This window comes from Capricornis sumatraensis, chromosome 1 (genome assembly GCF_032405125.1).
Source record: "Capricornis sumatraensis isolate serow.1 chromosome 1, serow.2, whole genome shotgun sequence".
In the NCBI taxonomy this organism is placed as follows: Eukaryota; Metazoa; Chordata; class Mammalia; order Artiodactyla; family Bovidae; genus Capricornis; species Capricornis sumatraensis.
In genome coordinates, this window is record NC_091069.1 from 39,745,962 (window position 1) to 39,759,653 (window position 13,692).

The 13,692-nt window shown below is 34.3% G+C and overlaps 1 protein-coding gene across 1 annotated transcript in view; it reads right to left on the reverse strand.

The window, feature by feature from the left end:
* The window catches only part of APLF (aprataxin and PNKP like factor), a 98,361-nt gene that overhangs the window by 67,739 nt on the left and 16,930 nt on the right, over positions 1-13,692 (reverse strand). The window contains exon 3 of the mRNA XM_068982724.1: positions 4,152-4,324. Within this exon, the coding sequence (XP_068838825.1) occupies positions 4,152-4,324 (173 nt within the window). The remainder of the gene's footprint in view (positions 1-4,151; positions 4,325-13,692) is intronic.

Genomic DNA, 13,692 nt, shown 5'->3' on the forward strand with positions numbered 1-13,692 from the left:
TGTGCTTATTGGCCAGTTGGGTACCTCCTTTGAAGAAATCCAGTATGGATTTTGGAAACTGGGTTCTCTAATTACTGAACTGTAAAGGTTCTTTATATATTCTGGATAGAAGTCCCTTATCAGATACATGACTTGCAAATATTCTCTCTCATTCTGAGGGTAATCTTTTTACATTCTTGATGACATCCTTAGAAGTACAGAAGTTTTTAATGGTGATGAAATCCAATTTATCTACTTTCTTGCTTGCTTGTGCTTTTGGTGTTGTATCTAAGAAATCACTGCCTAATCCAAGCATTTTTTCCTAAGGATTTCATAGTTTTAGCTCTTTTAGTTAGGTCTCTGGTCTATTTTTATATGGTGTGAGGTTGGAGTATTTTCCATTTGTCTCAGCACCATTTGTTATTCTTTTCTCCATTTAATTGTTTTGGCACTCTCATTGAAAATTAATTGGCCATAGTGTAAAGGTTTATTTCTGGACTGTCGATTCTATTCCACTGATCCATATGTCTTTCCTACACAAGTATCACACTGTCTCAATTACTGTAGCTTTGAAGCAGGTTTTGAAATTGAGAAGTGTGAATCTTCCAACTCTTTTCTTCGTTTTAAAGACTGCTTGGAAGTCCAGTACTTGCGTGCTACAACTACTGAAGCCTATGCATCTAGAGCCCGTAGTCCGCAACCAGAGAAGCCACCGCAGGAAGGCCATGCACTACAACAAACAGCAGCCTGCACTCACCGGAACTAGAGAAAGCCCACACACAGCAACAGAGACCCGGCACAGCCAAAAATAAATACATAAATAAAAATAGAGATTGTTTTGGCAATTAAGTTATTTTTTAAAATATAGTCTGTTATATTTAAATATGTTATATATTTTGTCTTTAATACAAAATATATTAATATGAATGAGCTAGACCTAAAAGTTTAAAATAATTATAAATAAATTATAAACATGCATGTTTGCATACTACAATGGCATTTTCATCAACATTTCATTATTTTGTCCAAAATTAAATAGTGAGTAAACAGAAACTAAGTATTAAGCACTTTAACAATTTGAAAGAAAAAAAATTTGGTACAAATGATTTCCTTTCCTTTCCTCAACAGTGTTTTAAAGAAAACAATCACTCCAGAGAGATAATGTTGTACTTGCTTATCAGAAATTGGATTCAGATGAGGAAAATATTATAAAGTATTTCATTCATGTATTCAAGAAACCAAGGAGGAGAAGGGGGGAACAGAAGATGAGACGGTTGGATGTCATCATCAACTCAATGGACATGAGTTTAAGCAAACTCTGGGAGATAGGAAAGGACAGAGAGGGCTGGCATGCTGCAGTCCACAGGGTCACAAAGAATTGGACACGCCTGAGCAACTGAACAACAACAACAAAAAGGCTGCTAAGCACCCACTACTGGGAAGGTCACAGGAATGCAAAATAAATGTTGGCCCTTCTATATGTAATACATCATAATTTAATTAACTAAAATATAAAACTTTTTTTTTACTTTCTCTGACTTCTGAAAAAATACAGCTTTTGGTACAATAATTTCATAGAAACATACAGAGTGAAAAATGAACACACTAGAGCTAATGTGTATATACCCCTATGCTCTAAGTCAGTTATGAATGGGCTTTATTATACAGAATCTAAATACTACATGAAAAGCATGCTGACATGAGTAAAATGAGAACCTGAAGAAATGACAAGCCTTTGCACTGTTATTTTGTTCTTCAAACCTCTTTCTTAAATTCATAGCTGGTTGGAAGAAAAAATTTATAATGAAATCAGAGTCCTTATAACTTACACAAAGCACATAGATTTTTTTATTCTTACTCAAAATTTAAAATATTTCAACATGTATTATAAAAGTATAGAGAGATTAACTGGAGTGAGGTATCCCAGAGGTCCACATCTCCACACCCAACTGCCTGCAAACTCTACTGCTGGAAACCTCTAGCCAAAGAACTAGTAAGACAGGAACACAATCCCATCCATCAGAAAAATAAAATAAAATAAAATAAAAGGCAAAAAAAAAATATATATATATATACATGTATATGTATGTATGTTACAGATGAAGGAGCACGGTAAAAAGCTACAAAACGTATCGCATAGAGAGGAAATAGGGGACCTATCAGAAAGAATGTAGAGTGATGACAATAACATCATCTGCAAATAAAGACAGTTTTGCTTCTTTCTTTTCAATAGGATGCCCTTTGTTTCTTTCTCTTGATTTACTGGATTGGCTAGGACCTCCAGTAAATGGATATCTCTGTTTCGCCCCCAACAGTAGGGAGAGAACTTTCCAGTACCTCACTATTAAGTATATGTTTATAGGATGGAAATTTCCTTCTTTTCCTAATTTTCTCTAAGGTTTTAAAAAATTAATCGTGAATATGTATTAAATTTTTGTCACAACTGCTTTTATGCATCTACTGAAATGACAGTTCTTTAATCTGTTATAGTGAATTTCATTGATTGATTTTTATATGATAAACTCATCTTGCAGTTCTCAAATTTCACTTGGGCATAGTATATTAAAATCCTTTTTACACATTGTTGGTTTTGACTTGTAAATATTTTCTTATAAGGACTTCAGGTCTATATTTACTTCTTTTGTAATGTTCTTATCTGATTAGTGGCGAAGTGTACTCTCTTCTATTTTGGAGAAAAAAGTATAATAGTGGTATTATTTATCCTCTTTAAGTTAAAAGAATTCACTGGTGAAGTTCCTTGTGGGAAATTGTTAAATTAGGAACTCAATTTCTTTAATGAATATAAGATTCATCAGATTTTCTATTTCTTTCTGTGTCAGTTTTCGTAAATTGTGTTTTTCAAGAAATGTTATATATTCATTTAGGCCATCAATTTTACTCCCATAGAATTCTAAATAATAATTTCTTCATTATTCTTTCAAGGTGTGCAGGATCAGTAGTGATATCCCCTGTTCCATTTCTGGTACTGATAATTTGTTTCCCAGCTTTTTTTTTCCTTAGTAAGCCTTATCAATTGTATTAGTCTTTTCAAAAAACTAACTTTAGGCTTTGTTGATTTTCTTCGTTATTTGTCTATGTTCTATTTCACTGATTTCTAGTCTTATTTTTCTTATTATTTCCTTTTTGGGATTAATTTACTGATTATCTTCTAAAAGCAGAAGCATATAGAATTCATTTTATAGTTTTCTTCTCTCCTAATAAAAGCATTTAATATAAATTTTCCTCAAATGCCTACTGTCATAAATGTTTCTGTTATGCTTTCAGTATTACTTTGTTCAAAATGTTTTCTAATTGCCCTTGAGATTTCTTTTGGACCCATGGGCTACTTAGTGCTGCTGCTGCTGCTAAGTTGCTTCAGTCGTGCCCGACTCTGCGCGACCCCATAGACGGCAGCCCACCAGGCTCCTCCATCCCTGGGATTCTCCAGGCAAGAACACTGGAGTGGGTTGCCATTTCCTTCTCCAATGCATGAAAGTGAAAAGTGAAAGTGAAGTCGCTCAGTGAGCTACTTAATTTCAAAACACTTGAAGATCTTCCTAGACATTTATTTTTATTGATTTTTAATTTAATACCAGTGCAATCAAAGAACATACTCTATATAATTTTGTCCATCTACTTCTATAGGTCCAGTTTAAGTATTCTATAATTTAAAAGCTAAACAAAGGCAAATAATCTGCTAATGACTGCCTCAATAAAACTCACGGCATTAATTATAACTTTACATCAGCTATTTATTGTAATACTCATTTCACCAGTTTCCCTATTTTATATTTTCTGTTATTTTTATAAGAAAGAAGAATTACACAAATATAATCTAAACTCACCTTAAGAAAATTTAAAAGTTAAAAAACGATAAGATTAAGAAAATATAGTCAGTTTCATATTAATTATCCTGATTATTATTTGATGGAAAAAGCATTCTAAACACAATGTTTGTAAAAGATGCAATATATAGAAGCAATCACTACTGAGGCATAAGTTTCCAAAACCATGTGTTTTCTAGAAGCACACTCACACACACACATCATGAAAGACCTACATCACCACTATATTTAAATTCTAGAGTGGTTTCAACTGAAGCTTTTGTGGATGACTGAGCAATAAGATTACAAATATCATTACTTTAATCACACTTCATCAGGCACTCTTACCTTAAAGTACACTCCATTTCCATTTCAGAATGTGTGGACAAGACACAGAAAATGTATTTGTCAGCTAATAAAGAAAAGCGATCTCCAGGATTCAACCAGCACCATATATCTGTCTTCAATGGTAAGAGCTGGCTCTTCTCAGAAGACTGATAATAACATGGATTTTTGTGTAGCTAATAAGTTTAAAAAACAGAATACAGTGATGTTATAACTCAAAATCATGACAAAAATACAACTAAATATGAACTGATTTAAAATTTTAGTGTCAAAACAATTTTAAGTATAAATTTACACTTAAAAGTCTAATGAATTTGGCACTTCAAGGTACCATATAATTATAATCTAACCATACAAAAAAATAGTTGTATTATACTTCTGATTTCTCCAGGAATCAAAGAAAAAAAGCAAAGTTATTAACTAACTGGTTAAAAGATACTGTGCTTGACAGATGACTAGACACTGGAAAGAGAAGCATGAAAAATAATTATCAGTATGGAAACTGAGTCCCCCAATTTTTATCCAAAATTCACTAATCCCTAGAAAATTCTTTTCTGTTCATTTTCCCCTAGTAATTACTATAATTAAAAAATGAGAATCTATGGGAAGGAAAATTCTGACCAAATTTCTCAAGCAAACAACATACCTTTTTTTAAAAAAAAAAAATATCCTCACAGAAGAATCTTACTTTGTTTCAGTGAAACTCCCCTCTGAAGATCATCACCCATATTCAAATTGCAAGAAGTAAATATATCTCACTGTCAAAACTATTACAATAGCCATTATTTTGAATTATGTTTCCACTAATTACCTCGTGTGAGCAAAGACGAGCGCTGCCTCCATAACTAAAACCTATTGAAAGGCACCTTAAAAGCTCTAACTAGCATCAAACTGAAAGTAGCCACTTCCAGATAGCCTTCTTGTCATCCATACCATTCGGTCTTTTAAATAAATAAGCTTCAGCATATAACAAAGCAATCCACATTAATGCAGATTTTCAGGTTTATTTTTTAAAGAATTTTATATAGAGCAACTCCCCCTACCATCCGTCTACTTTATCAGTTTAAATGACATTTTTTTCTGGAGACATCAACCATCTCTCCAGCATAGCAACAACATAAATATCACCTTGATATTGACATATGCTGAATGCTCTCAATTTTTATATTTATAATTAATTAATGTATCTTGATACAGAAGTATATTTTCATTCACACATCAAAACCTTTTCTGACCCCAACCCTTTAAATTATCTATAGGTGTTAAGATATGTCTTATTCACCTTGAGTTTGAACAGACCTGAACTGAGTATAAACTCAAAAGGTAAAACCTTCTATTACTGTAAAAAATATTAATTAGAGAAAAATTAAGGAAGCTTATAATAGGTTTCTTTTTAAATATATTTTGAAATTCTAAAAATGCATTAGTATTTTTTTTCTTTTTACCCCTCAAAAATCTTCTTTCCATTGGGAAATTCAGTTTCAAATTTTTATTAAATACAGTTACTTTCTTTTTAAAAAAATCTTAATCATTTATGGAATACAAACTAAGTAAAATATAAGTAAGTTTAGAATATTATTATAAACATGAAGAAAATACTGTTATTAACTTTGGTATATTACTTTGTATTATATTTTTCATTTGTTTTTATTTTTCAAAAATGTCTATTTCTATGGAAAAAGAATAGGGTATTTGAAGGGTAAATATAAGTTTCTATATTAAGCCACAGCAAAATATCCACAAACTTTTATTGAATATCTGTAACCTTTTTTCATTCCATTCAAATGTCAAATCCCAGATCATCTTCCTCTGAAGTATATCAGGGCCATTTCTCTTTACCATTTGCAGGCACGGCCCTAGTTCAAGCTCTTACCCACTGCGTGCATCTCTTACTTGTGCTATCATCACATCAAGTCTCCCAGTCTTCTATCACCTCACTGCTTCCCAGGTTACTTTTTACATTTTTTCTACATAAGGCCTCTGATGCTTCTCCAATACAAAAAAAGCATAGAAATGAAGGAGCTTCACAAACCTACAGTGGTTTCCAACTCCCACCTTCATACACCAAAATCTTCACCTTATACATACAATCTCTGATCTAATCATTAAGACCTACTCAAAAATGCTCCATTGTTTACTACAGCCTCAGTAATGTCTTATCCCAACCACCTTTCTGTTTGAACTACAGGAACCAGTTTCTATCAGTCAAAGATTACCTATAATCATCTGACAAATCATCACTAGACTCTAAGGTCCCTGGGCGTCGATAATCATCTACCACAGTTCTTATAGACTATGATTAAAAGCACTACAGGAGTCTCTAGTAGCAGGAAGAATCAGTGATATTTCAACTGTCAGTCATGAAACGAATAATCTCAGGAATGGTTCCAAATAGTTTACTATAACAAGTGAGGCTGGAAATCCAAAGTACTTACTAAAAATGCTACCTGTTGAGTCACTTAAATAGATTCACTCCTAAAATGTATTAATTCCATTTTCTACAAGAGACCATATTGTATGATTTTTAAAAATTATAATCTATACAATTAGGTAAACTAAATTTTAAACAGAATCCACTTTCATCCTCTAAAAAGCTCCTGGTAGCCAACAGCTCAGCACATGAGCTTACTAGCTTTCAAAATCCCAAGAAAATCACACGAGTAACATTAGCTGTAACCTCATATGACTTCATCTGATCAAATACCATAATATACTTTTAAATTAACCACAGAATGAGAATTTGGGTAGAGGAATCAGAAAGTATTTAGCTAAATTGAGAATGAAAATAATTACATTTTAGAAGCTAAACCATCCAAACAGTACATTTAACCCAGGCCTGTGCTTAGTGTGGGGGGTAGGGGTAGGGGAGTAGAGGGGTAGGTAGGGTAAGGAGCAGACCTACTACAGAATTGGGAGTATTAAAGTAAAAGCTACCAGGAAAATAAACACTGCTACCTATAAGCTCAATTTTAAAAAAAGAAAAAACTCTGAAAGCTGCAAGGAATATAATTTATCTAGTTCCAGCAACTGAATTTCATCAGGATCTAGCCTTAAGTCCTTCCCAGGTGTATCTGCAAGGGGAAACATTTCTATTTCCTGTCTGTGTTACAAAAGATAAAAGAGCAGTAAAATAAAATTTGGAGGAAAGGATAGAATTAGAAATTAAAAATAGAGGATATATAAATTTGGTGTGTGTGTGTTAGTTGCTCAGTCGTGTCTGACTCTTTGCCACCCCATGTACTGTAGCCCACCTGGTTCCTCTGTCCATGGAATTCTCCAGGCCAAGAATACTGGAGTGGGTTGCCACTTCCTTCTCCAAGGCATCTTCCTGACCCAGGGATCAAACCTGGGTCTCCTGCATTGCAGGCAGACACTTTACTGTCTGAGCTATTAGCTGCTGCTGCTGCTGCTAAGTCACTTCAGTCGTGTTCAACTCTGTGCAACCCCATAGACAGCAGCCCACTAGGCTCCTCCGTCCCTGGGACTCTCCAGGCAAGAACACTGGAGTGGGTTGCCATTTCCTTCTCCAAAGCATGAAAGTGAAAAGTGAAAGTGAAGTCACACAGTCATTTCCGGCTCTTAGCGACCCCATGGACTGCAGCCTACCAGGCTCATCCGTCCACTGAATTCTCCAGGCAAGAGTACTGGAGTGGGGTGCCATTCCCTTCTCCTTTGTGCTGCTAGGGGAAGCCCTTAAATTTGGTAGGTAATTATTTCACTGGGCTTCCCTTGTGATTCAGCTTGTAAAGAATCTGCCTGCAATATGGGAGACCTGGATTTGACCCCTGGGTTGGAAAGATCCCCCTGGAGAAAGGAACAGCTACCCACTCCAGTATTCTGACCTGGAGAATTCCATGGGGTCGCAAAGAGTCGGACACAACTGAGCGACTTTCACTTTATTTCACTGGGTCAGAGTCATTTTACAAACTATAATAATATAAAATTTTACGAACAAGATGGCATAAGAACAGAGACCCACTGTAATTTATGCAACATTATATTCCTAGAAAGAGCTGTGAATGTTTGATATTTTCCAAGTTATAACTGAAACTTAACCTTTCATTATGTTACCAGCCACCCCTAACTTCTCTCTCAATGTGGCGCTCTGGTATATGGTTAGAGCTTTTGAGTGCTTTTGCATGTTGCTGGGCTTGGAAAGGTTCCCTGTTATTCCTCAGCCTTTTAAGTGAAGCCTCTCCTTTCTTGATATGTCATGGTCACTAGTGAGGAATGCTGGGTAGTGGTAAGGACAACAGTCAAAACAAGAATATACAGAGTTTCTGCCTGAACTCTAACTGAGGTTTCCTTCTCATAGGTTAAGATAAGATGATGTTCTTATTCATGAGCATTTGAAAGATTCAGATGAATCTCTAAACAATATTAAATAATGATACAGCCCTAAGTTCACAAAAGCTAAGATGTTAAATACGAAAGCATAAAATTCTAAGAGAAGAAAAGGTTAATTATTTAAGAGAGGAAACTGATTATATTTCTTTAAAAAGACATAAAAAACCCAAAGTCAAACAAAAGTCAACTGGAGTATTTTTCCCTCAGCTGAAAGCACTTAATATTTAAATGTAGGTGGTTAAATACTAAGCATTTAGCAAATCCATCCACAAAGAAAGTGGGCCAATCTGTGTGGTCCATCATTTCCTTTTTCTTTTCCTAAAAATGTCCGTACCAGGAGATCCCAAAACTAAGCACAAAAGTGACATCTCAAGAGATCTGATGTTTGATCCTATAATTTACATCTAAATAAATATTACTCATTCAGTAAGCTAAAAAAAAAACTATGTCAAACTATGTACACTCCAACTAAAAAGCCATGTATACAAGAAATCCAAAAGATAGTTTATAATAAAGTAGACAAAAATCTAGTGATATTAATAAAAAGGGGGAATATATATAGAATATTTGGAATGAAAACAATGACATAAAATGTAGTACTCATAAAATGAAGCTTTTAAAAATTAATAGAACACTATAAATACTTTAATATCAATATATTTATAAATACGGCCGAAACTGACAACTATCTTAAATATAAACTAAACTGACTTTTTTTAAAAAAGCATGTATGTTATGCGCATGTGTGGCCAGTTTAAAAAGTGTTTAATAACAAAAAAGAAAAGGAGACTGAATTAGACTTATACTTAAAAAATATAATCAATAACTAAAAATCTTTCCAATTCTTCCCCTAAACCAGACTTAAATGTTTTTAAAGATTCTTTTTAATATTAAAACTCTGAGACCAAAAAAGGATTGAAGGCTCTGATTCCTTCAATGAGGCTAGCAGAAAAGGGCAAGGAAAATACTGACAAACCCAAACCCACAGTAAATAAAAGATACAAGCTACCTGTATGAGAGGTATACATGAGGTATGTGCCTTTGCACAGATCCATGTGATTATAGATATGAACTTAAATGAGGATGCTGTATTCTTCAAAGTGGTACAAAGGATGCATTATCCCTGAAAGAATGGAACTAAAATACAAATCAATTTCCAATAGCTTTCTCTTGGAATTATCATTAAATATTAAAGAAAGATTAATGTGTCAAAAAAAAGAGCTCTTCAATATTGTGTGATTTTTTTCTTAATTTAGAAAGTAGTTTTTTTTTTAAACAAAATGAGTTGTGGAAAAGCTGCTGTAGTATCTTATAGCTATTTTACAAGTACACTCATAATTTCATGGGATGAAAATAATCACAACTCAGAAATTTCATTGTGCAATAGAAAAAATACAATCACTCAAAGCTATATATTTTGAGAACCAATATAAAATGGCAAAAAATAAATATCTTTTGCAATTTAAAGTTATAGAATTACTCCTTCAGTCATCAAAAAACCAAGAAGTAAGTTTTATTAAAATGAAATAAAAGCACTGATAGCTATGAATTCACCCGGAGGATATAACTAACCACTGGCGATACAGTCATTTATAGAGAACACTGTCATTTTGCATTCATAATGCATTTTCTCCCTGCTGATACCAGACTGTAGATTAAATTTAAATGACACACAAAAAAGCTAACATCATCTCCTCATGAGTTAATATTATCTCCTCATGCAGTATTTCCTAAAACTACTAAGTGTTACAGCCTTTTCTAAAGGGAAATATTAGAAGGGGAAAAAAGAGACAGATTCATCCAATCTAAAAGTCTAAATTAGCTCTTGCCCTAATTGCATTCATGTATCACTGGCAAAGCTACTTTATTTAATTTGAGGGAAAGCAAAAAAGTATTTAATTACTGAAACATAACATTACAATATTTAATTACATAAAGATAACTATGAAATATATAGCTTATGGAAGGGATCATCATAACAAAATATTTGCTATATTTATTTATGCAATTTTACAAAGCTTTTTAAACTAAAACTTCTCTCCACATTTTATTATAGTGCATATATAATCTGCTTAAGTAGATAAAATAATTTGTAATTGACTAGGAACAGAGAATAAGTGATATTTAGTATTATGATAAAGACTAGAAGTTATCTGTCCATCTCACACTCATTACTACTGATCTTAAACTTTATTGCCAAAGTCGGCATTAGAATTCCTCTAAATTTCTGTACATCACACTTTGAAGGTACAGCAACAATAAGAGGCTGATTAAATAAATAAATCTATTTCAAGGGGATAGTTATTTTATTGACACTATATTAATATAAACAAGAAATCAAGCATTACATAAAGCAAAGAAACTAGACATATGTCACTAAATCCAAGTGTCAGTTTTCCTTCAACTAATATAATGTGAATTTAATAATTTTGGGAATAAAGCACAAATTTGGGTTTGATTTGGGTTTGAAATCAAATTCTAGTACTAGAACTGCACATTTCCTTAAAAACACTTTTCTTGTGTCTTCCAGTGTTTGGTAGTCTGGCATTACAGAAATAGCTGCTGTAGTATTCATAACTTTGTTCATGTTATAAATATTCCATAATAATTTTTCAGAGAGGTAACTAATGTAAGGCAATATGTATAGACCCACCACCCAATTTAAGAAGAATATTACCATTACCTTTGATGTCCCCCGTCTTTCCCTATTCACTCTCTTCTCAGTTCCCTCAGACATAGCTACCCTGACTATCGGGCGTACTGGTCCCTATCCACCATCTATGTCTGACCACAGACTATACTGTTAATTTTGCAGCATGTTTCAGTTCAGTTCAGTTCAGTTGCTCAGTCGTGTCCGACTCTTTGCAACCCCATGAATCGCAGCACGCCAGGCCTCCCTGTCCATCACCATCTCCCGGAGTTCACTCAGACTCACGTCCATCGAGTCGGTGATGCCATCCAGCCATCTCATCCTCTGTCGTCCCCTTCTCTTCCTGCCCCCAATCCCTCCCAGCATCAGAGTCTTTTCCAATGAGTCAACACTTTGCATCAGGTGGCCAAAGTACTGGAGTTTCAGCTTTAGCATCATTCCTTCCAAAGAAATCCCAGGGCTGATCTCCTTCAGAATGGACTGGTTGGATCTCCTTGCAGTCCAAGGGACTCTCAAGAGTCTTCTCCAACACCACAGTTCAAAAGCATCAATTCTTCGGCACTCAGCCTTCTTCACAGTCCAACTCTCGCATCCATACATGACCACAGGAAAAACCATAGCCTTGACTAGACGGACCTTAGTCGGCAAAGTAATGTCTCTGCTTTTGAATATACTATCTAGGTTGGTCATAACTTTTCTTCCAAGGAGTAAGCGTCTTTTAATTTCATGGCTGCAGTCACCATCTGCAGTGATTTTGGAGCCCAGAAAAATAAAGTCTGACACTGTTTCCACTGTTTCCCCATCTATTTTCCATGAAGTGATGGGACCGGATGCCATGATCTTCATTTTCTGAATGTTGAGCTTTAAGCCAACTTTTTCGCTCTCCTCTTTCACTTTCATCAAGAGGCTTTTTAGCTCCTCTTCACTTTCTGCCATAAGGGTGGTGTCATCTACATATCTGAGGTTATTGATATTTCTCCTGGCAATCTTGATTCCAGCTTGTGCTTCTTCCAGCCCAGCGTTTCTCATGATGTACTCTGCATAGAAGTCAAAGAAGAAGGGTGACAATATACAGCCTTGACGTACTCCTTTTCCTATTTGGAACCAGTCTGTTGTTCCATGTCCAGTTCTAACTGTTGCTTCCTGACCTGCATACAGATTTCTCAAGAGGCAGGTTAGGTGGTCTGGTATTCCCAGCTCTTTCAGAATTTTCCACAGTTTATTGTGATCCACACAGTCAAAGGCTTTGGCATAGTCAATAAAGCAGAAATAGATGTATTTCTGGAACTCTCTTGCTTTTTCCATGATCCAGCGGATGTTGGCAATTTGATCTCTGGTTCCTCTGCCTTTTCTAAAACCAGCTTGAACATCAGGGAGTTCACGGTTCATCTTATATAAATGGACCCATACTATATATATATATTCTTCCAATGCATGCTTTCATCATTCAACACTTTGTTCCAGATTTTAATCTATATTTTCTCAGCTTTCACAGTTATCTTCACTGCTGTACGGTATTTCATTAAATGAATATATCACAATATATGTATTGATTTTACTGTTGGTGGAAATTTCTGTCGCTTCTGGTGTTTTGCTATCATACAGTTTTGCTCTTCTGGCTCTTGTATATATCCTGTATATGTGTGAGGTCTGGCTTGGAGGGAATACAAGCCTTCAACTTTTAGAAATAACACCAAGCTATTTTTCAAAGTGGCTGCACCATTTGCGCTTCCACCCATGGTTCACCACTATTCCACTTGTTCGACATCCTCACCAACACTTGAAATTGTTAGTCTTTGCATTTTTGCCAATCTCTTTGTGTACAATGGTAACTCATTGTGGTTTCATTTATTTCCCCGGCTAGTAAGATGACTGTATGCCTGCTTTTCATGTTACTAACCATCAGATTTTCATTTCTGTAAGGTGAAACTCAAGTCTTCGGCCCATTTTTCTACTGGATTATCTTTTTCTTATTGATTGAAAGCATTTGGTATAAATTTTGGATATCATTCCTTTGTCAATTTTATGTGTTTTAAATATCTTCTCCCTGTGGCATTTTTCATTTTCATTATATTTTGATTAGCAAAGGTTCTTAATTTTCATGTAATTGGCTTTTTCTTTCCAATCTTTCTTTTACAGTTTCTGCTTTTTATATCTTATTTAAAAATATTTCCCTACTCTAAGGTCATAAAGGTTTTTTCTTATATTTTCTAATAGTTTTATAATTTTGACTTTCACATTTAATCTAACTGGAATTGATTTTTATGTATGGTTTGAGGTATAAGATCTAATTTTTTTTTCCCCCAAAAAAACAACAAACTGTCCCAGTACCATTTACTGATAAGAAATCCTCTTCTCCACTGACAGGCAATGACAGTTACAGCCCAGATCAAATGAGCACATACATAAGCATGAATCTAAGATTTCTTTCAGTTTTAAAGCTCTATTCAACTGAAACCACTAAAATATTTTGTGAAGATAAATCAACAATTGGCTTCAACTCCAAGAATTTTTTTTTAAAGAACACCAAATGGTAAAAAAAAATCC